The 24,608-nt window shown below is 36.5% G+C and overlaps 1 protein-coding gene across 1 annotated transcript in view; it reads right to left on the reverse strand.

Moving 5' to 3' along the window:
- The window catches only part of PSME4 (proteasome activator subunit 4), a 69,202-nt gene that overhangs the window by 24,867 nt on the left and 19,727 nt on the right, over nucleotides 1-24,608 (reverse strand). The window contains exons 8-21 of the mRNA XM_055725387.1: nucleotides 24,171-24,293; nucleotides 23,594-23,686; nucleotides 22,414-22,679; nucleotides 20,669-20,855; nucleotides 19,887-19,976; nucleotides 18,111-18,175; nucleotides 17,867-18,017; nucleotides 16,127-16,225; nucleotides 15,711-15,780; nucleotides 15,182-15,249; nucleotides 14,409-14,624; nucleotides 12,224-12,381; nucleotides 9,990-10,085; nucleotides 853-908 (exon numbers count right to left, since the gene is read on the reverse strand). Coding sequence (XP_055581362.1) covers nucleotides 853-908; nucleotides 9,990-10,085; nucleotides 12,224-12,381; nucleotides 14,409-14,624; nucleotides 15,182-15,249; nucleotides 15,711-15,780; nucleotides 16,127-16,225; nucleotides 17,867-18,017; nucleotides 18,111-18,175; nucleotides 19,887-19,976; nucleotides 20,669-20,855; nucleotides 22,414-22,679; nucleotides 23,594-23,686; nucleotides 24,171-24,293 — 1,738 coding nt within the window. The remainder of the gene's footprint in view (nucleotides 1-852; nucleotides 909-9,989; nucleotides 10,086-12,223; nucleotides 12,382-14,408; nucleotides 14,625-15,181; nucleotides 15,250-15,710; nucleotides 15,781-16,126; nucleotides 16,226-17,866; nucleotides 18,018-18,110; nucleotides 18,176-19,886; nucleotides 19,977-20,668; nucleotides 20,856-22,413; nucleotides 22,680-23,593; nucleotides 23,687-24,170; nucleotides 24,294-24,608) is intronic.

Genomic DNA, 24,608 nt, shown 5'->3' on the forward strand with positions numbered 1-24,608 from the left:
TGTAACCACAGACTAATGCAGATTATTTAGCATATGAAAACAGAGTAACACATTAAGCAGGGTAAAAAAGAAATGCAATAGAACAGAGAGTTTACATTATCAGGTGATGAAGACAGTAAGAGCCAGGGGACTTACTCCCCTTCAATACATGAAAGGGAACAGACATCCCCAATCTAACCAAAAAAAGCATAAGGATAAACGACACAAGCACTCTCCTTGGAAAGTTTTAAACCAGAAAAAATTTAATTGCTGCGAAAGACCACTAAATAAATGCCCATTCTCTATTATATGTTATATGGCTACAAACTTACTGCTTGCAAACTAAGGGACCAGATTTCAGAAGTAGTATTAAAGCACCCAAAACCATTTAACAGTCTGATAGGCAATTACCATGTGCCTCAGCTCCTTATTTAAATAGCCAATCTTCTCTTGGAAGACTGTGAAGAATCCAGACAAAGCCTAAAAAATTCAGGTTTCTTTTAACGGAGCTGTCACAAACTTTAGCAGGTTATGCCTTGATTCCTTCTGTCTCTCAAGTGGAGTCCTTGGGCAATAGGTGTTGCTTATTGCACCTCATCTGTGTGGAAGTGCAAGGTCCCAACCCTTCTGACCCAGGGGTTGGACCTGAGCTCCCATTCTCAGCCATATTACTGCAGCAGATTTGTATCTTGTATTATCATCGCTGAAGATGAAACTGTGTACACAAGAACTTCTGTGTTGGCCAAAAATATCAAAACTATGGTCTCAGAAAGATCCTACTGTTTTTACAGCAGGAAAAAAAAAAAACACAAAAAACCCCAAAAAACCCCCCACCACTTACAAGCTGTCTAAACAGAATTAAGATCTACTTACCATATTCAACACCAGTGTACAGTTTCGTCTCCTCCAAGGACACCAAACTTGGGACCCTGCATGAAAACAAACCAAGTATTACTACACATTATGTAAATCATTGACAGTGTGAATTTAATTGACATTTAATTCATTTTAACAAGTTAAATTTCATGCCAGTAGCACCAAAGGTGTTTGGATTTGCTAACAGTATACCTCAGTTCTAACACCGATGAACTGGTAACTGTCCCTGCGGGTCACACTGTTTGTCCAAGACAAGTATACCATAACGACACCACCTTGAACCCAGTAACTCAGCTTCTCATTTAAAGGAACCTCATCAGTTCTGTTAAATAGCCAGAGATTTGGCTACATAGTCAAACCTCGAAATATACTCATTAAATCAAGCGTGGATCCTAGTTGTCTTAGTTTAGGAAGGACAGGTGAATTTGACTGCTGAGGCAAAATCCTTTCCTGACAAGTTAAGCTGATGAAGCTTTTCTGACTTTGGTCCTTCCTTTATAAAATAACATACCCATTAATCACAGAAGTCCTACTTATTTCTATATGAAGTTCACTATTAATAACCTTATCAAAAAATAAAGCCATGCTTCTTCCAGGATTTGGGTTAAACTTATCAAAAATATTTATTTTAAAAGTGAATTATTAATCTTTTTTTATTTGCTTTTATGTAATCGTGGAAAAAAACCCCAAACCAGACTCAGATATCACATACCAATTAATTTAAAAGATGCAAGAACATATCCTACATGCACTTGGGGATTTTGTCTGGGTTTTTTTGGTGGTTTTTATTTGTTTGTTTGGGGTTTTTTTTGTTTGCTTGGGTTTTGTTGTTTTTTGTTTTTTTTAAACCTACAATCTCACCCCCTAAAACATTAAGGTACATAAGTTCAAGCTTTCAAGGACAAAATACACCAGTGTATTATATTAAACAAACAGTATTAGCAAGTAATCCCTACAAAAATAATCTTCACATAAAATTGCATTGACAGTATAATCAGAACAAAGCTAAGTGAAGCAATGCACATCTACTCCTGTTACAAATGCTGAACACTACATCAGAAAATGCTACAGATTCTGTATCTGAGCCTGTGCTATGAGATACTAAAATAAACTTTCAGATTTCAGTCAACGGCAAACTTCTATCTGTCAGAACCGGAAATAAGGGTCACATTTGTCCTGTGAAAGTGAACATAGTAGGACATGACTGCTACAATTATTGTGCTGACTAGATAAAGGAAACAAACTTGCAACCAAGAACTAAGTAAACTGACTTCACAACACTTGTGACAGTCACAGCTGCACCAACAAAACTCAAATGGCAATGTTTTTTTCCTAATTGATTTAGACACCAAGAAGTGAAGACCTAATTTCATTTTCCTCATTGCATTCCTGGTAGCACCAGGTTAACTTGAAAATAAGCCATTCCTAGTGTCTTCCCATTCCCCCCCACCCCCCAAAACTCAGCACTGGCATAGGTGCTTAGGGTACAACTTGGCCGCTAATACAATTTCCAAAATATCCCACATCAGTCCAGTACTTCGGTTCTGAATAAATAAATAAAGGTTTTATGGTCTCACACACTTGCTCTTTGAGAACCATCTACATGACTGACTTCAAAAGTGTTTGCTGTGTATTTCTCCAAGATCAGATCTTTCCAGTTGGGAAGATACAGTGAGGGGATGTTCCTGCAGTTAACATCTGGCAAAAAAAGAACTGTGACCCTCACCACCCCAAATAGTATTACTTCTTCAAAAGAGTAGTAACAGATAAATCCAACAATCTCAGGCTGCTACAGTTTGTTTTTGGTTTTTTTTACAGCATGCTCAATGTGTTGATAGGTAAATGAGCTCATAGTAATTTTTTCTACAGTATCTTTACGTATATTTACACTTAAACACCTTCCCTGATATAAATACACAAACTAAGTTCGCGTAAGGCTGTCCTACCTATGAGACAAGGAAAACTAAAGTGCAATTTCCCAGTCTTCTCTCAGGTAGTCTACAGAAAGATTACACATCTTCACACTTCCTTCCCACTCCCAGCAAAATACATTCAACAGTTCTTTGCCAGCTAAAGTTCTGAACCATTTCTCTAATACTTAAAACAAAGGAAAAACAATGCTCCACGATCTCTCAACACTCCAGGTTTCTGAGCAAACCAAGAGTAACAACTCAACACATAGCACTCAGTAATCAAAACCTAGTCTGGTATAGTCCTTACATTCACCATGACACTACTCCACAGGCAGAACCATTTATTTCAACCAGGCTACTAGTAGGATGGAAATATTATGTTCAAAATGCAATGAAGTTTTATAGCTGGCCCACAGACTAAGATCCATGCTAGTAATATTCAGCATTACGTCAGCCACTGAACCAGAGAAAACCAAGTATTTTACTTCAGACACACTAAAGGAAGAGGCATAAAACGTTCTTCTGAACTTCAGTCAATACTGATAGCAAGACTCTCATGACAATGCTTCATTCAGTGTATAAATAATACTGTGTTTCATTTTGTATCAACAGTTTTAAATACAAATTACCAGAACAAAGAGCATCCAAAATTATAGCTGGAACAGAAATTCCAGTTAAACAGATCTCTGAAGAATTTGTTCCCTTATTTGCCACAGTACAAAAACTAAAGCATCTTTATTCAAGAAAAAATTATGCTCTATGTTCTTCAACTTCCAGACACTTTACAGTGCACTTTTATTCAAGTCTCTGTGTACGTATTCCTCAGTATAAATGCAGTTCAGCAAGGAGACACAGCTTTTCAGAAACAAATAACTTCCAGCATCACTCCACTGAACCAATTGCAGAGGACATTTTTCTAATTGCAAAAATATACTCCATGCCACGTTAAGGACTAGATCAAGGGCTGCATCAACCTATTTTGACATAAGAGTTAAGAGACAACAGTCGAAGGTGAACAAGGAGAAAACAGGGTTACTCACCGTGGAGGAGTAACTGTTTCCTTTTCTGTGTGCAGCTCCCCCAGCAGAGCTGGGAAGTTTCCTGGAGATGCCAAGAGAGGTTAGCTAGCCCTGCCCCTCAGCATATAATATCACATCCTTACACATTTAAAAGAAGTCATCTTATCCTTGACCTGTAGCCTGAACACCTTCAGTGAAAGGACATTAAGAAAGCTCCTACCAACGTCTGTAGCAAGAGTAGAGCAATACTGCATCCTAACCAACCAAGCCGTATTTAAGAGAGAAACAAAAATGGATTTCTGAGTAACTCTGGTTTTGTTTCACTAACCAGCTGCTTAGTGTTACCTCATTAATAAGTAGACTGCAAGGAAGGGAAGCAAAGCAAAGGGGAACTTAAAAACATCAGTGAAAGATTTCTCAACCTTAGAAAGCTTGTACTGTCTGCATTTGAAATAATCTTTATTTGCACACCATTAGAATCATCATAACAAAAGGATGTCGATATCACTTAACAGTTACAGTGGTCCCTTAAGAAAAAGGGAAGACTGCACAGCAGCATTACTTATACCTGCACACATCTCGTGCAGCAGAGCAACCATTACACTGTGTTTCCACAGGTGCAGAAAAAACTGCATTTGTTTTTCCCCAGTTACATCAGCATAATTCACCACAGCTCTTGAACACCTTAATTCAGCCACAAAAAACTACCGCTGTCACAAAAAATTGCTCCTTGCAGCCTCTGGCAGCCTCAACTCCTTTTTTCCTTTCCCCTTGTAACTTGTAATCCATTTTACATTAAAAAGTAATTCACAGAACACACCTGAAATCAATGGCATCTCTACTAAAAATAAAGAGCTCTATGTGGAATAATATAAAGACACACTATTGAGTCATGAAATAATTTTCTATTTATTTGTTATGCATGGTACTTCAGAAAAGAGTTCATTCATCCTCCAAAAAAGATAAAGTTTAAACTCCTTGCTACTTGCAGGCTAATAAATAAAACATCAATACCAAGTGACATTTATTAAAGGTCTATTTTCTACTGAAATTTAACTATTCTTTTTAATTCTGACAAGTTTCAATTATGCAGTTTTTTTGTGCATGGTTAGTGCACAAACGTCTTTTTTAGTGAATTGCCTATCTCCTCCCTAAACCCCTGCTTGTGTATGACACACAGAGTAACACTAAGCACTTCAAATAGCATTAGCTATGACGGGATTTTCAGAAGGATATGTTATGTCATCCACATAAAACACACATGGCAATTTTGCTCCCAAAATTGGGAAGAAAAAAAATAAAATTCACAAAACTACACATAAGAACTGCTTGGTCTCTGAAAAAGCTGGAGCATTTTAAAACCTAAACCATTCACGCTCAAGTCCACTAAACAAGGAAATCCCTCCTCAAGCACTTCACAACAGTTATGCTGACAGGTATACTGGGTGTGTGTATGTATACACACAGAGTGTATGCTTTTGGGTATACTGACCGTACCCAAGTGTTGGTCAATTTAACAGTGTTTTCTGTACAAAATTTATCACTTTTCAATTCAGATGCTACCAGTCATCAAAAGATAAAAAAAGGAATAAGAGAAACTAATGAATCAACACGAAAACTTCAACGACTGACAGGAGATTCAAGGCAGCTCATGCCAGTTTACACACCTGTAGACAAACAGGAGTTCTAAAACTTTCACTCTAACCAGTATTTATTAAGCCATGAAAGTAAGGGCATGACTCGGTTCTGAGACCGTACCAGACCAATCCTGGGCTATTTTATTCAGTTTCAGCTTTATCAAACAATAAATAAAAAAAGAAACCAACAGGAAAAACTTTGTTCATTAACTAATCAAGAAGCAAATTTATTTTCAGTAGCTAACAAACTGCAGAGACACAAACCAGACTACTCCTGACAAGGAGAAATGAAGACAGACATTTTGAAATTATTGGGTACTCTGAGGCATTTGACTGAGCAACAAAAAAACCCCGAAACTGTAAAAGTCCATAGAAATGGACCAAGAGGCTTCCCACAAAACTTTTCAAGATGAAAAGCTTCTGTACGTGAACAGCGCAACAGACTTTTAAACATTATTTTCATAAAATGATGTTGACGAATTGTAACACACCATCGTCTATAATCAAACAAAACAGAATCCAGGGTTGAAAGTACTACTACATTAAATGTATTAGTACTACATTTTAAAGCAGAAAGGTTAAGAACTTTAATCCAGATACACTCATTTTCTTTTCCCAAAACAGTGCTCATAACTTTAGTTATATTCTCATCCTTCTAGAATACTACTACATTTAGGAAATACTGTGATTTAAAATTCATCCATCAAAAAACCCCCAAACCTTGCATCTAATGCATGGGGATTTTACGCAACAGGTCAGTTATGACAACCAATAATGAAATAATGAAATAAATATTTGGCCAGCTTGTCACATCTATGATATACAGTCAATACATAGTTTTCATAACTAGTTTTCCCTACTACTAAAGCAATCCCTGCCCCCCCCCCCCCCCCCCCCCGCTTACTCCCTCAGTCAAGTTATCTTGCTCCATACTAGCTACTGTTAATGACTGAGTCACTTCAATTAATGACCAAATCAGGTACAGTGGTCTTGTGCTATTACAGCCTGCTCCTAACGAAGAAAGTAGCCTTCCTCCTTTATTCCTGCCACTGCCTTCCCCTGCTTGTCACCCAAGAAAGATTGTAAAGAGACCCTCAAAACAATGTCTGCAAATATATGGGTAGATTTCAGTTATCACACACAAAAATAAACCCCATATGTTCAGGGAAAAAAACATCTTAGCAGCAGGAGCAGCCTGTGTGCAGATCAAGTTCACACTACTAACTGAATCATCTTATCTAGTTCATCATCCTGCTACACACAAAGTTTTAAAGTTTGTTCTACCCACATATTTCTTTTGTCAAGGTTCAAATTACACAGCTCCAAGCTCTCCCCCCATCTATGTGACTTTCATTCAGTGAGCACGCTCAAGGATTATGAAGGAACAAATATCATCTGTCTGTCTTGGCAAGAATCTTCAGGTATCCTTAACCATCAAGATAAAGGGAAATGTAGCTGTTACACCTACTCAGCTCTACTTTACATTCAGCACAAAGCTGTACTACCATGGCATATGATCAGCTATGGTTCATTGGAGTTAAGTGGTGTAGGAGGTATCTGACAAGAAATATCATGTGCTAGTTTGTTTTAAAGCATATTTAAATTAAAAAAAAAAAATCTACATGTATCAAATACCTGCATTCAAAAATATTCCTATACTGCTACTTTACAACAGTGAATATCATCACCACTAGTCATAACTACTAACCGTGAATACATAGGACTTAAAAAGTAAAGGTGTTCTGGGTAACTGGATTAGTTACTTTCAGTAAGAGTCCTTCTGTTTAAAATCAGAGTCCGTTATGTGCATTCTCACTGTATGTAACAGGCTTGGGAACGTAAACTGTGATCTTACAAAGTAACCCCCAGAAACTCGCAATACACTAACAATTAAAATCAAACTTTTTTTCTGTTTTAATGGCAAGTTCATCAAAAGACACCTCCTACATTCAAAACTGGATGTAATTTTATGAACATATGGACAGAAAACAGCATTCACAGGAAGTTGTTTCACACTGCTTTTTAAATCAAAAGAAAGATATCTCCGTCATTACAAATATTCCACTTATTTCTTGGGGAAGGAAGAGGAGGGAGTAAGGCAGCACAGAGAGGACATCTTCCTTCTTGGTACAATTCCCTTCCGTGACCCTTGCTAACACACCCATTAAAACAAAATATAAATTTCATAAGAAGCATCACTAAAATGAACACCATCTGTCCTGGACGGATAAACTCAGCACCATCTCTCAAAATGCTAACTTGATACTGACTTTATAGCTCTTCTTGCAAAGTAAGTTGAATAAACTGACAGGGATCTAACATTTATTTTATATTAAGTGCAACAGGATCTCCTTCAGTATTTAGTCCATCTTACTAGGCCAAAGTACCATCCACTGCACACAAATGCACTCTGCCTCCTTCAGACTGTCTCCATTTAAAATCCACGTTCCACTTGCCATAATTCAGATCACACAGAGTAAGAACTAAAGTTTACTCAAAAAAAATTCATTCAACTTCAGTAGGCAAATTCCAGAGTCCTGTGTAAAGTCACTGAAAAGATGAATTGCCTTAACTGTGTTTTTAAAAAGCCTTTATGTAAACATGTTTGCATGCAAGACCTGCTCACAAAGGCAGAAAATGTTTCATTAACATGCGTAAAGTCTGTCCAAAACCACATAATGGTGGATTCTGAAGTTCTGCAGACATTTAGCAGAATGAACTATTGAGTTCCCAAATTCAGACTATAGGAGAAAAGTCTGATTTTGTTTTCTTCAGTAACAAATTGATTTCAGCATGTTCCCATGTAAATTGTCTATATTTAATAAGGCAGCACAGATAACTAACAGAATAAAACAAATCTTCAATAAAGTATACAAGTAATTAAGAAGTTAATTATAGGCCAGCATCCTAATCTGTACATTATGAATTTACAGGCCTTGCCTGGTAAAATAAAGAGGCGATTGAAAATAAAGAGATGATTCTAAAACAAGACCAAACCTGGAAACAGTTAACATTAACACGTTCTAACAGCAGCTGCGATTCCCTCTCCTTCACAGGTGGTGAGGTTCTTTCCTCTACTAAATGGAGGTTCAGTTATTGACAATCGGACAGCCTAGACAAGGGTACAAAACTGCTTACTCTTACACAGGTGTTTCTTCCTTGATTAATACATCACTACAGTTAAAACAGATTTTTTTTAATTTTTGGCGGTGTAAACACAGTTTTGGGCCAAGGTAGCGTTGTATTTTGAAGGTCAAGGCATCCAAGGACAAAAAAAATCCTTCTCCTTTGAAGGATCAACACCAGAAACACTCTCCTTGAATCCATGAGCTGTATGAATTGCAAGTGTTTAGCAGTCGCTGCTTAACAGATGCCAGGGCAGGATTCAGACTGAATTAGGAAATGCTGGGAAAACGCAGAAGCACATTAGCAATACAGCCCAGCAGCACACTGCTGTTACAGGAACAGTCAATGCCTCCTGAAAGGTGTTCAAGTCCTTATTTTACAAGATAGTCATCATCAGCCTGAATGCCCTGCATTGCCTCTGCTAACTAAATTACTTCCCTGAATTTCTTACATAGCCAACAGCTAACTATGGCCTCTACAAAGCTCTCCAGCTTAACAAATGTTCTAATGTACACTCAAGAGAAGCCTCTCCCACTGTACAAGAAGGTCACAAAAGCTAGGCACCTGAAGTAATGTGTTTGAGACTGTATCAGCGCTCCTTTGCACTTCTAATAGCTGGCGCTTGGGCAAAAAAAAGATACATCTCAGGAACAACTTCACAGTCACCAAACACAGACTGGCCATAAGCTTAATTTAAGCCCTCCATATTTTAAACATGATAAGTAACAACAGGAATACTGAGATCAAACTCTTAATTGCCTCTAACACTACTATTTCAACATATTTTCTCAAAGAAGACAAAGCTCAACAGCAATCCCATCTATTAAAAATAGTCTGTTAGAAGCTGAACTACTGTAATGCAATGGAAAGTTCCTATTACTTCCAAAATGGAAGTTTACTCAAGCATTTTTGATAGAGTTCTGCTGTATGCTGGCACCAGTAGCCAAGTTCTGTTGCAACATTATTCACAGGGGTCTGAGTAATCAAATAGGATTTATTTCCTATTTTACTATGAGAAGACAGCTGGCAAGAAGTGAAGTTCAGAATGTTTATGACTTTACTCATTCAGGATGACATGAAAATTAGTAAGATGGCAGCGCACTATGGTTTCAAGGCTTCTTTCAGAGGAAACACTTGAGTAAATGCCTAGCTTACATTACCTTCACATAAAGTAGCATCAGCAATGTGGCACTTACCTTTCTTAAACATTTTCAGTCTTGCATGAAAAAAGCGCTTAATATTCTTTCACATTTTAAGTACTCAAGTGTTTCTGTAAATCACTATTTCAAATTTCTGTACCTTTATACTAGTCTAAGAGTTCCTTAAAAACAGCCACTAGAAGCAGCTGCGTGCTAACAGTAATAAGAAAGCAATAAAACCCAGTATGAAGTAATAGAATTGCCAAGAACATTTGTGATATAAAAATAAATTTTACTTACAGATGAGCCACCCTTTCTCCTTTTAGAGGAGGCAGAACGTTCCCAGAACCGATCAAGCAGTTATGCACTATAGCAAGACATTGCTGCACATCATCTCTTAAACAAAGAAGAAAACTTGATTACTTATCCATTAAATGCTTGAAAATATACAAATGATAAAGCATATCTTTTAAGTTTTACAGAAGCCTTTTTCTTTAGCTGTATCAGTTCTAAACACAAGAGGGAGCACTACAGAAATCAAGCTGTGCTGCTCTGATCCAACCTAATTCTATTACAGAACTTGGACATTCAACTTAGTTTCCTGAAAAACTTGGGAGATTTTTATAATCTGAAACTGTTAAGATAACTTCAGTGCAATGAGATATACTCATCTCAGAACATCAGCTTTACCCAAAAAAAAAGTTTTAGAGAATTTTATCTAAATCCCAGATAAAACTAATGAAATAACTACTCACCCCAAGGCCAAGAAAAGTCCTTCCCACCAGGAATAGCATGAGGGAATACTTTCTTTATGAGTGACTATTTTACAGTCTGAAGATAAATTATAATGCAACAATGCAAACAATGTTTTTCCATGTTAGTTCAGAGAATTAAGGTATCTTTTTTAAAGCTATCTCACCTAAAGTAGTAGGCTTTATTATACAGTTACAAATTACGCCCTTTGTTCTCATCTTTCTGGTAAGCAGCTCTGATTGTAAAACAATTCCTCTCAACCCTCTTAAGAGGTTACTTAATAGCTCTTAGTACTCATGCATTACTTAACAATTCTCTAAATACGTGTGTTCAACAAAGGCTGTTAGAATTTTTCATTTTATCTTTTGTGTTAGAAAATCCTACTCTGAATCTCTTAAATATATATATATATAAAAGTTGGATTTTGAATTGTTACTCAGTGGAATACTAGGGAAAAAAACTGACAAGAATTTAAACTCCAGGAATACTGCAATTCAATGGAAAAGCAGGCTCATCTAGTATCCATTTATTCACACCTGTGACTCCCTCAGCAACTAATGGTATTCTCTACTCTGGCAGCTTTGCTATCTTGCCTTCCAATTTAATTTGCAATTCATGCACTTGGCTGTATTCTCCCAAATCACCACCATTTATGTTAGGTAGCTCAGTGAAGCCTTGACCAAATAAAAGTCCAATTCTGTTACAAATTAACAGCTTTACATACAAGGTGTCAAAAGAAAAAAACCACAAACAGAAGAAAAACACACAAAGAAACAAAAGACTTAAATAGAAAGCATATCCTTTCTTCTTTTAGTCTAAGTATACTTTTTGATTGCAGTTTTGTGGCATTGATTTGTCAAGCACATATTGTCTTTTTCAGATTGAAAAAGAAGTGGGAACTTGGTCAGACAGAAAAATATCTAGGAGTCAGATACACCATGCCCTGTCTCATGTAGGGTTGCACTTCACAGCACGAGGTATAACGTCACATGCTATGAACATCAACTGAAGTATATATAGCTTCAAGCACGTGAAGATTTAACATGAGTAAGAACGTTCAAGATTTAATGCTTGTAAACAGCTTTAGCTATTTGATACTTATAAATGCTTTAGCATGTAGTACACATTATTATCTTGTGCTTAGGAAACTACCCTTATGAAGCCACGGTTTCACACTAACAGAGTTTAACAAGATTGGGCAACAGTATTGCCTCCATTCCAATTTGTTACGTCACTGACTCTGCATTACCTCCTCAGTTTCAACACCGTGACACTTTTTCCAAGGACACACTATGTACTGATTCCATTTACTCATAGGAAGGACACGGAGAGAGGCAGATTTCCAAGCCAAATCAGTTCTGTATTCTACTTCATAGCTCAGGAACAAAAATGGTTATGCCAACATAACAAGTTAAGGAGTCTAGAGGAAGAGGGTTTTTTATTGCTGACTACAGTTAAATGGAAAGATAATTTGTGGTATGTATTAAAAAATAATGTGGCACAGAAATACCTTTTTACCAACATAAAGCAGCTTAACATTTACTCGTATTTTAAACAGCGTTTCTGTTCAAAATAACGTCATCCATTTTATAAAACATACCTTCAAGCTACATGTACTCTTAAGAGTTAAAAATCATGGAAATCTTGGAGTAATACCAAACAGAGTGTAACATTATAGTATTTTACTCATTTTTTGTAATGCCAGTATGATTGGCAATAGCTGCATAAAACAGACGTGAGTGGACAAATGCACCTTCTCCATATTACGTATCATCACTAACCTGGACATTTCTAGTTTTCCAGTTGCATACTGCTCTAATTTGATGAGTTCAGGCTGAAGAAAAGTATCCAGCAAATAAAAAGCAAAGTTTATTTCCTCAGATGAAGGAACATGCCATTGGATGTCCAAGTTCCACAGGTCACCTGGTTTACCCCAGTCCTATAGTAAATAAAGACACTTATTATTAATCAAAACATGAAGACAGTATTTTTTTAAAAAAAAACCAACAGCATTTAATATTACTAAAAAACCCCTAACACATGAACTTGAACTAGCTACTGCTGTAAAGCAATTACGCTGACAATTCTGGGGGAAAAAAATCCCAAGAACACAATAAACCCAAACAGAAATCCCAAACCTACTCTAACGTCTACGTGTACCTGTAAAATAACACATACCTGAAAGGACTAAAAGGAAGAGGACTGTACTGGTCTAACTGAAATATAACTTTATTATTCCTTTGGTTGTATACAAATTCAGAAATACTACATACAACTCGGACTTTTGATACTCCTATACAGAACAAAGCAGCTAGCCCATTTAATAGTACTTACTTTCAGTCCTGAACCACAATCAGGAAACTTTCTATTTTTAAAATAAAAGTAATAAAGGAAAGCTAAATTTTAAGTTGGACTTTCCATATAATGCTAGGTCATCTCATAACAAAGACAACTTTTTATATTTTGGCTTACTAAGAGCTCAGACTTGCTATAGAATTAACCAGTTGAGTACTTGGAAGAGAACAGTCAGCATTTATAACTAATTCATACTCAGTCCAAGCTTAGGAGTATATTAATTAATAGACAGGCCTTCCAGTCTTTACTTTCCATTTCCTGTCTTTGTCCAATTTTACATGGTAATTTAATATTTCAAAACTTCACCATCTGTTCCGAAAATGCCGGACTGATCTGACTGACAAAAAATACAAAAAACTACAGTAATACACTTACTTAATGTAGCCTGCTATAACATATCTTCCTTGGAAGACCAGGCTAGTCCTCCATGAATATTACTTAAGAAAGTGACAGGAGTTTTACACTGGGACAACGCAGGAAGTATGTAAGTGACAAACTCAAGCTGTTAATATCAGTTAAGAGCTGATATAATATAGACTTTCTGTAGTAGTCATTGAGGTATGGAATAGCAAATTAATTGTGATTTTTTTTCAATTTCAGAGGAGGAATTTAATAAATCTATTTTTGTGTTGGGGCATTTAATTAAGATTTTTTTGTTTGGTTTTAAATTAGTATCTGGTCCAACTGTATCTTCCCATCAGTTTAGCAAACTGTACTAGCTTTTAGTAACAAGCATTAGATTATCTGTAATTGTAAAGTTATGTAAAAGCACTTTTCAGCAAAATGCAACTTTATATTCAAATAGGCCAGCTGAAAACTGCTGCAGTGTTCATCTGTAATACTGATAAAATGACCTCAAAGTCTTAACAGCAGGCTAACATTACTTTTGACAGTTTCAGTAATTTTTAATACCGCCACTTCCACTTCCATTTTATCTCAAGCTCAGTGCAGAACCATTGTTCATTTGCCATTCTGCCTACTGTAAAACACCGTATCTCCTTCCTTGCAGTTTTTTGCACTGATGTACTCTTATTTCCACACAGTCACCATAACTTGTTATATTTGATAACCATATTTATATGAAGAGCAACAAGGAAAGGCTGCAGCTCTTATCCACAAAAGCAGATGAAAGACTAAGTTTGTCCCAGTGCAATAATGCTTCCTATGACTGGATATTTAAGTAAAGTGAAGAGCAAAATTCTCCTGCTAAACTCCAAACTTAACTGTTTATACCACCATAATTCATGATAGCTGGGTCTCAATTAAATGCATCATCTATTACAAGATAAAGAAACATGAGCAGGCACCTTTGCTTTGTATTATCTTACTGTAGTCATGCATTCATTCTAAAACACACATCATGAAACTAATATGTCATGCTACAAAACTACTCAAAACAACAGTCAGTATTCATTGTTTATTATCAATATAACTTTACGTTAACTTGCAATTTGCTGTATGTTTCAAAGCCTAAAGCATCTTTTAATTACACTTTCCATTGCTGCTACCTACGTTCAAAAATCTCCAAATAAAACCAAATAATATAGTGTATGATTGTTTTTTAAAAAAGAAAGTAAAATCCTCTAATCCTAAATAAATGAAAATCCTTGCCTTGATAGGAAAGTATTCAGAAAGAGGCTTGTCAAAGCCACCTGGCACACTGCAGTACTCTGTGGGGTAGATAAGTGTAGCAGAACGAAGAAGATGGTGCAGTAGGTTACAAGACAGAATGTAACCCTGCTTACAGGTTAAATGTAGGGTTCGCTGCAGTATCTTCCCAAGCTGCTCCCTGTACAGTAGCAACTTCTTTCCATCCACTCGAGTGATCTAATAGGAAAAGACAAACATTTCGAAAGTAAACATAACTGATTTTGTTCTAGAGGACTAAAGAGAGGATTACACTGCTCAGTTGATCCTGTACCAAGTTTCATCCTGTATGTCACATGGAATTAAAACTGAAGACTGAATGTGCACGTGAACTACTACTACCGCAGGAAAAGTTTAAGAAACACTAAAAACTGTGGTATACATTGCTTCTCGACCCCGTTCAAAACTTTCTAGCAATATTTATATTAATTTTAAAAGATTTATCTTTACCAAAAGCATCTTATGTTTTTCCCTGCACTGATCCCTTTTCTTTCTCTTATCTCTAATTGTACTAAATGCTTTAATTTTATGCCACATACACACTGTATGTTAATTTTCTTCAAACAGCAGCCACTTAGGTCCCATTTAAATTTAGACGAGAAAAAAAAAAGTTATGCAGTGTCATTCATACAACATTTACTTTGTTTTAAAAGCAGAAGTTTGTTTTCTTCATCTTTCAGGGGCATTAAACAGAATTAAAGGACATACATGCACCGGAACAACATTCTTTGCAATACCTCTGACAAAAGCTGGAGATTCCAAAGTAGCTCCTTATCTAGTTCTTCATCATGTAATACATCATCATCTAGAGGAACAAGTGATAAGCACTGCTGTAACAATACTGCAGTCAAGTCTTCCAAACAAGCTAAATCATAAACCTGATGCCTGCACCCCAGAAGTTTATTCTCAACTCTTCCATTGCAACCTTCCAATCACACTGCATCCACGTCCAGCTGGAAGTTACTTTAGCCAATTGAACATCTTGAATGCTTTTCATGAAATTGACGAGTGTCTGCAAACATTTTAAATCCCCACATTTTAAAAGAGGCATGCTCCTGTAGCTTGATAGATTTCTGCCTTGAAATTACACATAAACAGTTGTTGGTTTGGTTCGGGGTTTTTTTAGATTAAATAATGGACAGAATTAATTTTCCATTGCTGAAATGAAGTTGTGGAAAACACACACAAGTTTTAAATATTATTTTCATGTTTAGCAAAAGTCAACCCAAAACAAAGCAAGTAACACTAGAAATCTTACAAACTTACTGACTGTGAGGTGAGTTATAACATTGCAGCAATGCGGTACAAATAGCTTCAAGGATTCCTCAGGGCGGCACTGGAAACAGCATCATAAATAAACCAATTTCAAAAATTTTAATACTCTTCTATACAACGTTATTGAAAAAGAGAGAAGGATTGTATTTCATCTCTACAGTCAACCTGACATCATGATTTTTGGACACTCAAAACCCAAATTTAAAATAAATGCAAGAAAAATACTTTGTGAATCAACCTCTTGAAGGATCACTATATGCAACCATCCAATTTTAAGAGGACATAATATTAAGAACCACCTGTATTTACATGAAAAATTAAAGATTGTGCAGAAGAAAAAGTAGTAGTATTGGCTTTTTTTCTTTTTTAAACTAAAGATCAAGTGAAGTCAGAGCATTTTCTCTCACTTTTACTGCAGCTCGGCACATATCGGCAACCATTCGACCAGCAACTCTAGTCTCAAATATATTTGAAACAGCAAAGTTAAAAACCTTCTCCAAGGCAACCTAAAAATGAGTACAAAAAGACAGAGGTTACTTTTTTTAAAAAAAAGAAAACTAGGTATCATAAATTGTTTGATTTATACAGAAGGCAGCATCTGTACATAATATGGTATTCTTTTAAAACAGAAGACTGCAACTGTGATTCACATTAAAAAAAAAAAAAAAATCAGAAGAGAGAGACAGGGAAAACTGACCTGTAGAATGCCTAAAGCTGACTAAAATGTAACTACCATCACAGTTTAAAAAGCTGACAATGCTATAGAATAGGAGGATTAAAAACTTATGTGAATAGGAACTGCTTAGGAAAAAAGTCCTAAATGAGATCATTACACACGACTTGCAATTTATGCAACCTATGTCTAATTGTACAACTACTGCCTTCACCAGAATAAAGGCTGCTACTGAAGTCGCAATGACACACGGTTTGTCAAAATAATTTGTTTACAGATTTTTCACTTTTTTTTCTTCTTTCTTACTGCACCACTCCGTTACAGCAACACATTGTAACAGGAAAATACATGACAGCATCGACTATCACTAAAATAATTCAGTTACAGGAAGGTCTATGTTCCCCTCCTCCTCCCAAGAGTTTATAAACAAAACACACTGAATGCTTTAACTGGTGGCACAATGAGACACCGCCTTCAGCTGGAGACTGGAGACACTTCTCAAATGTTGGCTTTGGGAAGAAAGTCAGATAAATCTTGTTGACTAATGAAAGCTTGTGGTGCTCCTGAGGAACTACACAGAACAGTTTTCCCTGAGTAAGCCAACAGTCCTCTGAAAGGAAAACTATGCTATTTCACATACAAAGTAAAGCTAAGACACCCCTTAGCTAATGAATAAATAGGGAATTAACTTATCAACCATTTAAGTGTTTTAAAGCAGCTTATTACCATCCAGTAACTTGCAAGGCAAGCTGAATTACATACAGCGTAGGTTACATATGATTACTTTAATAATGAAACACCAGGAAAAATACAAAGTAAATACTTAGACAAAGTATAAACAAAATATAAACAAAGAATTAAGTTAAGACTTACAATAACCAAAAGATTCCAGACAAGGTCATACCAAAATGTCCAACGTAATGGCTCAAAATGTATAAAACCTAGCACCTCCAGATATATACATAATGTAATGTAAACAGAATAAAATGTGTTAACCCAACGTGCAAGGAAAGAATCTGTCCACGTAACAACATGGATTCTCAATCCCCATCCTTCAGAGTTTATTTTAATCCAGGTAATTTTCCTGATCCCATTAGCCACATGGCTCTTTTGCCCAGCTGAAGAAGTGGTAGAGAGAGGGAGAGAAAAGGAAAGCAGGGAATTGGGTTAACATTGCCATCAAACCCACAGTCTAAATCATAAAGTGATAAAATACACTGTTAAAATGATTTCTCCTAACATTTATCATCAGTTGGCAAGAGAGCACCAAGAACCTGAGAGCTCGGTACTGATGTATATGAAATCATAAAAAAAACCCCTGTCATGAAGTCCTAAAATTCGCCCCCTCCTCTTCCTTGCTTAAAAGTGAAAGTTTGTAACAGGGCAGTGAAGGAAGGAAGAATATGAACGTACCAGTAACTCAAAACAGAAAATTAAGCCTCTCAAAGACATGAAAAGCCAATGCTCTACATACCTTAAATATATCCTTTGAACACTGAGTAAGGATTGTACTGAAAGTAGAAGAGAGACCTAATTCCACTAGACTCTCTAGATGAGTCATTTTCTCAGTTTCAGTCTCTTCTCTGGTTTGTTCTAGTGTGCTGCTCTCTATAAGTCCAAAACATCTACACAAATACAACGAGTGAAATATTAGTAAGCAGAACTTGCAAGTTTTATAAAGCTGCTCCCAAGCTTTCAGCTATCCTTAGCTTACTTACCTATCCATAAACTGCAGTACAAAATCCTCAAATTCAGCAGTTGCAGAGCACAATTCTCTTTCCACCTACAGTTTTCCAATGCAAAAGAAGCACAAAAGGTTGGCTTTTCTTAATGAAACATAAGATAAATTTTATTTTCTGTATTAACTACTTCAAAAACACTTCCAATTTTTAAGCGATATAGGCTACAGCACATTTTCGCATTGAAGTCTGTACAGTCTCAAGTACACTACATGAAACAATTATTAAATTTTCTTTACACTGTCCTGTCCAATTTCCTCGCCTTGATCTCTAGCCAAATAACCTCTCAGGGTGAAATCGGGTCTGCCTCTACGGATACAACCTTTGCTCTTACTACTGATCCAGCTTTCCAGCAGAGGGTCAGTGGGTGCCAGCTATGGTGACAGACTTGGCTCTGCTGACATATTTACATTAAACATTCAGCGTACAAACTGCTCTGAGTTTTTGAGTGCTGCAGCTCAGGGACAACGAAATTAATCTTCCAGTAGCTGAGCATTCAGAATCTGTGCCATCTGTAGCTACTAGCTGTTCTCTGAGCTACAAGAAGAGTCCTCTAGCAGCAGACAAGACATTTTACACAGCAGTTGCAACTACCGTCATGGACACTGCTGCTGCCTCATTTGTAGTATGTCAGACATAGCTTCACTATTTGTGCCTGAACTCCTGTATTAAAAGCAGAAGCAAAAATCTAGTGATGAGTAGAAACAAAAGCTATTTCCCAGTCTCTCCTGTATTTTTTTCTCAGAACAATGCCAGAGAAAAGGAGTGCAAGGAGATCTAGAATTCGAGATGTCTGCAAACAGCCCTCCAAAGCAGCAAACAGGTGGGCTGACTGTGTCTAATAACAAAGGCGCAGCAAAGGAGAAAAGGGAGCTGAGGGCTCGCTGTCTTATGACAATACTATCTCTTGATTGGAAGAGATTAATAAGCATCTGAAGAGAAAACAGTAGAATCTTAATCAGAAAAGACAAGCATGACTGCAGGAACACTTTAAAGAAGAGCAAGCATTTTGAAATTATTTCCCACAGGAGGAAAACAGCCCTGAAAAGTGAAAAAGAACATTAGTTTTTTCAAAAATAACTACAAACAGCTGGGGGGGTTTTGGGTTTGTTTGTTTGGGTTTTTTTAAACACCTATGAAGTTTTCAAGAGGAGACCAAACTCTTTCCAGAGTCCCCCAATCAGTTAAGTTACCTCTTAACTCATTCTAAGACAGACGAGTTTTGAACTAGAACTGATGTATATACATCATCTGCTTTATTTTTTTCTTTATTGTTACCTTAATGTTTTATGGTGACAGGAAGTTTCAAAAATTTAATGGTAACAAAGCTGCTATTTTATTAGACTCAGAAAAATTTAGATGGCAAGGGACTGCTGGAGATCATGTAATCCAACCTCCTACTCAAAGCAGGGCAAGCTCAGAATCAAATCACACTACACAGGGCCTTGTGCAGCTAAGTTTTGACATAAAAATATTAGTGTTTCAATTTAAAAAAATATTTATGTGACAATCTATGACTGAGAAGCAATTGTAAGAATACGTGGCCAATTTGCACGCTGATGTCAGTGCTACAACACTGACCAGAAGCAAACATGAGCCACATCTTCGAGGTTTTTGTTGCATTTTTCTTTAACACAGTTACGCACACGAGAGACAGCAGCAAATCTGTTACAGTTCTGAAGAAATTACTACGTTGTTAGAAATTAAACTCAAACCTAGGCTAATTTTGTTTTTATAACTGCAAAGCACTCTTACCTCTGAAAGATCATCTCGTTCTTGCAATACAGATGAACAATCTACTAAAGGCACCAAAGTAGAAAATGTTGCAATGAACTGGAATGTAATCTGTTGAGAGTTGCAAACAGCTCTTTAGTAAGTGTTACTGTATTCTACAAATTAAAAAGTTTTTGCAATTAAGGTATGGGAGCTAAAGCAAATCATTACATTAAAAAAATTCCAGAGCCTAATTCTTCCACTGCAAAGATTCAATAGTTATTTCTGATTTCATATATAAAACTTCATAGTCAGCACTGCAAACATGCCTCCATTTTCTAAGTAAAGTAACACTGATTTTGGGCTGAACTTTAAAGTTTCAAAAACCCTATAATGTTTACATTGTTTGAATAGATAATTAATATGAATTCCAGAAGATGTGGGCTTTTAGGACCTAATTTAACAAAAACCTAGTGATAAAGGTCTTCCTACTCATCTTAAAAAACTAGGAATATCTGCTGGGAGCTTTGGAACATCTATTTTATCTTGTTTATTTAGAGCTGCCCAAAAAGTCAAGTAAAGTGAGTATCACAATTTGGTGTTAAAAGATTCACTTTGCATTGTCGAATAAGCCAAAAGCACTATCGTAAGTTAGAGGCTTGTAATATTAATTTTTTACAACTAAAATTGTGCAGGAACAAAACCAGGCTAAGAACTGCTGGAAAGATGAGTTACTCACTGTCATACAAATGTAAAAAAAAGCTATCAGAGTGAACTAGTTGGCTAACTATCTTCTAAAAAAAAGGTAAGATTTATATACTCACCATACATTTACTGAAGTCATTTGGATCCACTCCAGGCAATGCTCTCATCAGTAGAGGTAGCATGTGTGTTGGACCTTCAGGAAACCACTTGCCCCCAGACACCAGACTACGAGCTACTCCAATTACACAGCTTAAAGTAGCTGTGAGCTGATGAGGTTCTGTCAATGTCTCAAGTGCAGGATACGTTCTATAAAGTTTAAAAGCAGTCATATTAGGAACAATAATGTTTCTAAAGTCTTCAATGAAAAGTGGATTGTATGTGTTATTTTCTACAGTAAGGCTACACAATTTCTGCAAGAAAAATTCAAGCTAATAAATGGTTCCAACAGTTTTTTCTCATCTTTTTCCAATGAGCTTATTAACACTGCTCTATTAGAAAATGTTCATTTTGTCAGTCCTATTTACAACAAATTCAGGATTAAATAATTTGTTAGCAGTTGCAGCACAGGAATTAACAGCTACATGGGCTCCTACGTTCAAAGCTATGATGATTTTCATGTTTGAGCTTTAAGCAAAAGCTAGCTGTATACTTCAAAGTGTAAGGTTCTTGTGGCAAGTGTGAGATCTTGCCTTGACTGCCTCTAAATAGAGAAGGGATACAGTACTTGATGTTGCATTAAAGTCCATACCTCTTTAATAAAAACCCCTAAGTTACCGTAATTTTGAAACACTTTTCTTACACTAAGTACTTTTACCAAACCGCTAACAGTTCCTGCTGTAATCCACAACCTACAGCTCAAGCAAGAGTCATAGTGCTACCCCTGCTCTACGTCATCCAAAGCACAAAGGATCTATCTACATCTACTGAACAAAATGAATTCAGAACTGCAGCCAAGGCAAACAGACCAGTGATAGCTTGAACTACAGAGCAGAGCAGACATTCAGTCTGCTCTCAAAACAGAAAAAGCAGTCATACCCAATATAGGCCTGTGTTGCTGTCCTTCTTACAACTGTTATGCTTGAAATGTTTTTATATAAGAGCAGGTTTATGAAGTTTTTACAAACACTTGAGTCAGTAAGGTATGGAATTCAGGAAGGGCTCTTCAAGACAAACTCACTTCACTATTTTTACAATACGAGTTGTTCAAGTACAAAAGTCTGCATAGGAGGAGGAACATGGATAGGGGCAAGGAAGAAAGCTTTTCATTGGGGCAGGAAGGAGTTACATTTTTCTTTTGGAATTTTAGGCACCAAGGCATTAGTAATAGTACAGACTAAGTATTTTACAATAGCACATACTTCAGTGATTCGCTTATGAAGTCAGAAGCAATGACAGTGATTTTAAACAATCTGTAACTGTAACATACTCAGACACAAAACAGAAATACAACATTTATGCTTATTACTACATAAACCCACAGTGCCATCATTTATATCTGGCTCAATTGAAACCTAGTGGAAAAGTACAAGGTGCCTCAAAGTTGCTTTTTCAACTGTTCCACCCACTATCTTATACAAAATGCTAACAGAAATGCAAACGACCTGAGGACTACTCTATCTTGCACAAGCTATGAACAGCTTCCAGAACTATTCTATTTGCCAGATGTTTAAAAAAAACAAACCAAACCAAATAAAAACCTAAGTCCTCCCTCACTCCCTGTCTTGACTCAGGGGGAGCATGTATTAGCAGCCCCTCCCACTGCAAGCACTTGTTTGCAGCAAGGAAATTGTTTATCAATTAATATGACTGCTTTGCTACTTATTTGTTGGGAACAGGGAAGTTGCAATGTTTCTGCAGAACTTACTTCTCAAGTACAGGTGGAATTACTAATTCAGGACGCATCAGTGCAAGGTTCTGCAGAGCTTGGGCAGCCTCCAGGCTTCCAGTTTTACTAAACATAGCCAGAAGAACAGGTTGAATAATGCATTCTACAAAGTCTGTAACATCTTGATCAGTAAGTTTATGACTATCAGGCACAGGAGTTAACCATGTCGTTTTCTTGTAGCGCTCACGATGCAGCCTTCTGACAACACCACTGGGTAACCTCTGAAGGAGTTTCATCAGTTTGTTCTGTTGAATACAAGAAATGCTATTCAGTTAATTGGCAGTAGCAGAATATGAGTCGCTAAGCGTACAATAGACAACTAATAAGCCAGTAACTTGAAATTACACAACTGCAATAAAAGAAAATTCAGAAGATGTTTACAAATTGTCATTAAACTTCGGTTACCAAAATAGCAATTATGCTGCCAGCACTAAACCTTAAGATTAAAAAAAAACAACAAACCACCATGAAAACAAAACATACAAAGGATATAGTCAAGAATTAAGATTACTTCGCAGTAATTAAAGACATCTTCGAGAGCATTCTCTGCACATTCACAGATAAACAAATATCCTATTCTAGAACAAGTCACCTCCTTTGGCACTGCTTTAACCAGTCATGCTATTTTAATCTGTACTTTCCACCAGCTATCACAGGGAGATTCTTACATTCTCTAGCAGAAGACTCCAAGCTACACCATCAAAAAGTTATGCTTCATCAAACCAGATACGCATTAAAAAATCTTTTTGGCTTCGGTATACTCAAAGCTAGATTTCGCTAACTCGGAGACAGTAGGTCAGTAATACAAAAGCCAAGTTACACAAGGAATACTGAGGTGGTGTATCACCCTCCTTTGAAGTGCTGACTCCTTTTTCCTAGCTATATAGGAATTGGATACCTAGTTTTGGACTTCTAAACTGCACTTGTGTTAGATGTTTGAAGAATACTCCTATTAGCTGTGGTCAAAACTGCGGAATGAAAGTATGATTTGAATGACAGTACAATCATGTATCTTGAAAATTAAAGCCTCAAAACATTATACAGCAATCAGACAATCTGGCTGTTGGAGCACACAGGGCATCTATCAAAGTTTGATTTGACAGGTTTGACCATTGAAACGACAGCCAAAGTTATTCTCTTGACATGCAAAAAACCTCACCAGCCAGCGCCCATTATTTGAAGGATGGTAAAAAGATGCAATGCTATTGAACAATCCAGACAAGTGCTTCTGCACTAGTTTACTTGGTCCACCCTGTAAAATAAAAAATAATAAAAAAAAATAAGAGAATTTTATTACACGGAATAAGTTAAAATGAACATGTAACACAGCAGTACAAGGTACAAGTGAGCATACTCACTAAACACAGCAGTACCTCAAAGCATCAAATCACACCTGCAAATTCCCTCCCTTCCCCACCCTCAGCAAGCTTTCTCCATTTAATCTGACGAGGTTCACCCTAAAAGAGGGATTCAATTGTTCAGCAGGTCCCAAGTGCGTATCCACAGTGGCACTTACAGCTGGCTACTCCTTTCCAGAATGCCACAGACAGCAGCTGGGAAATAAACCTTTTCACCTACATTCCAAACTGACAGTGAAACAATGTAGTTTAACACAAAACTTCAGCAAAAGATAGCCTAAAACCATGCTTCTACAGTGAGCCAAACAGAACAAATATTAAATACATACTTGCTTAAAGCTTTGCATTAGGTTTTGTTTCACTTTATGAAATACTAACCATCATGGCAGTGATCCACATTACCGCATGTCCTACATCATAAGCATTTGTTAAAAATCTCGGAACAACAACTTGATTGCTTCCCACTGGAAGATTTAAACTCCTCAAAATTCTGGTAAATATCTGGAAAAAAAATACTGGCATAAATTAATTTTCTAATCAAAAGATGTTTGGTGTTTTTTTTAAACAATATAACTGCCACAAACATCTGTAAAAAAGTTCGTAAGCTGAAAGATTCAAAGGCTTATATATACTATTTATCTAAAGAATATCATTAAGAGCCACTTCCACAAGAACATGGGATTAGTTATACAATCAGAGAGCACTTATTTACTTCAGTGTGTTGTTGCTTCGTTTTGGAGTCCGGTGATGACAGTAACAACTTCCAGTGCTGCCTGTTAGAAAAGGATGGCTCACATTTTTGAAGTTAAACTTAGG

The sequence above is a fragment of the Falco cherrug genome, chromosome 13, assembly GCF_023634085.1.
Source record: "Falco cherrug isolate bFalChe1 chromosome 13, bFalChe1.pri, whole genome shotgun sequence".
NCBI lineage: Eukaryota > Metazoa > Chordata > Aves > Falconiformes > Falconidae > Falco > Falco cherrug.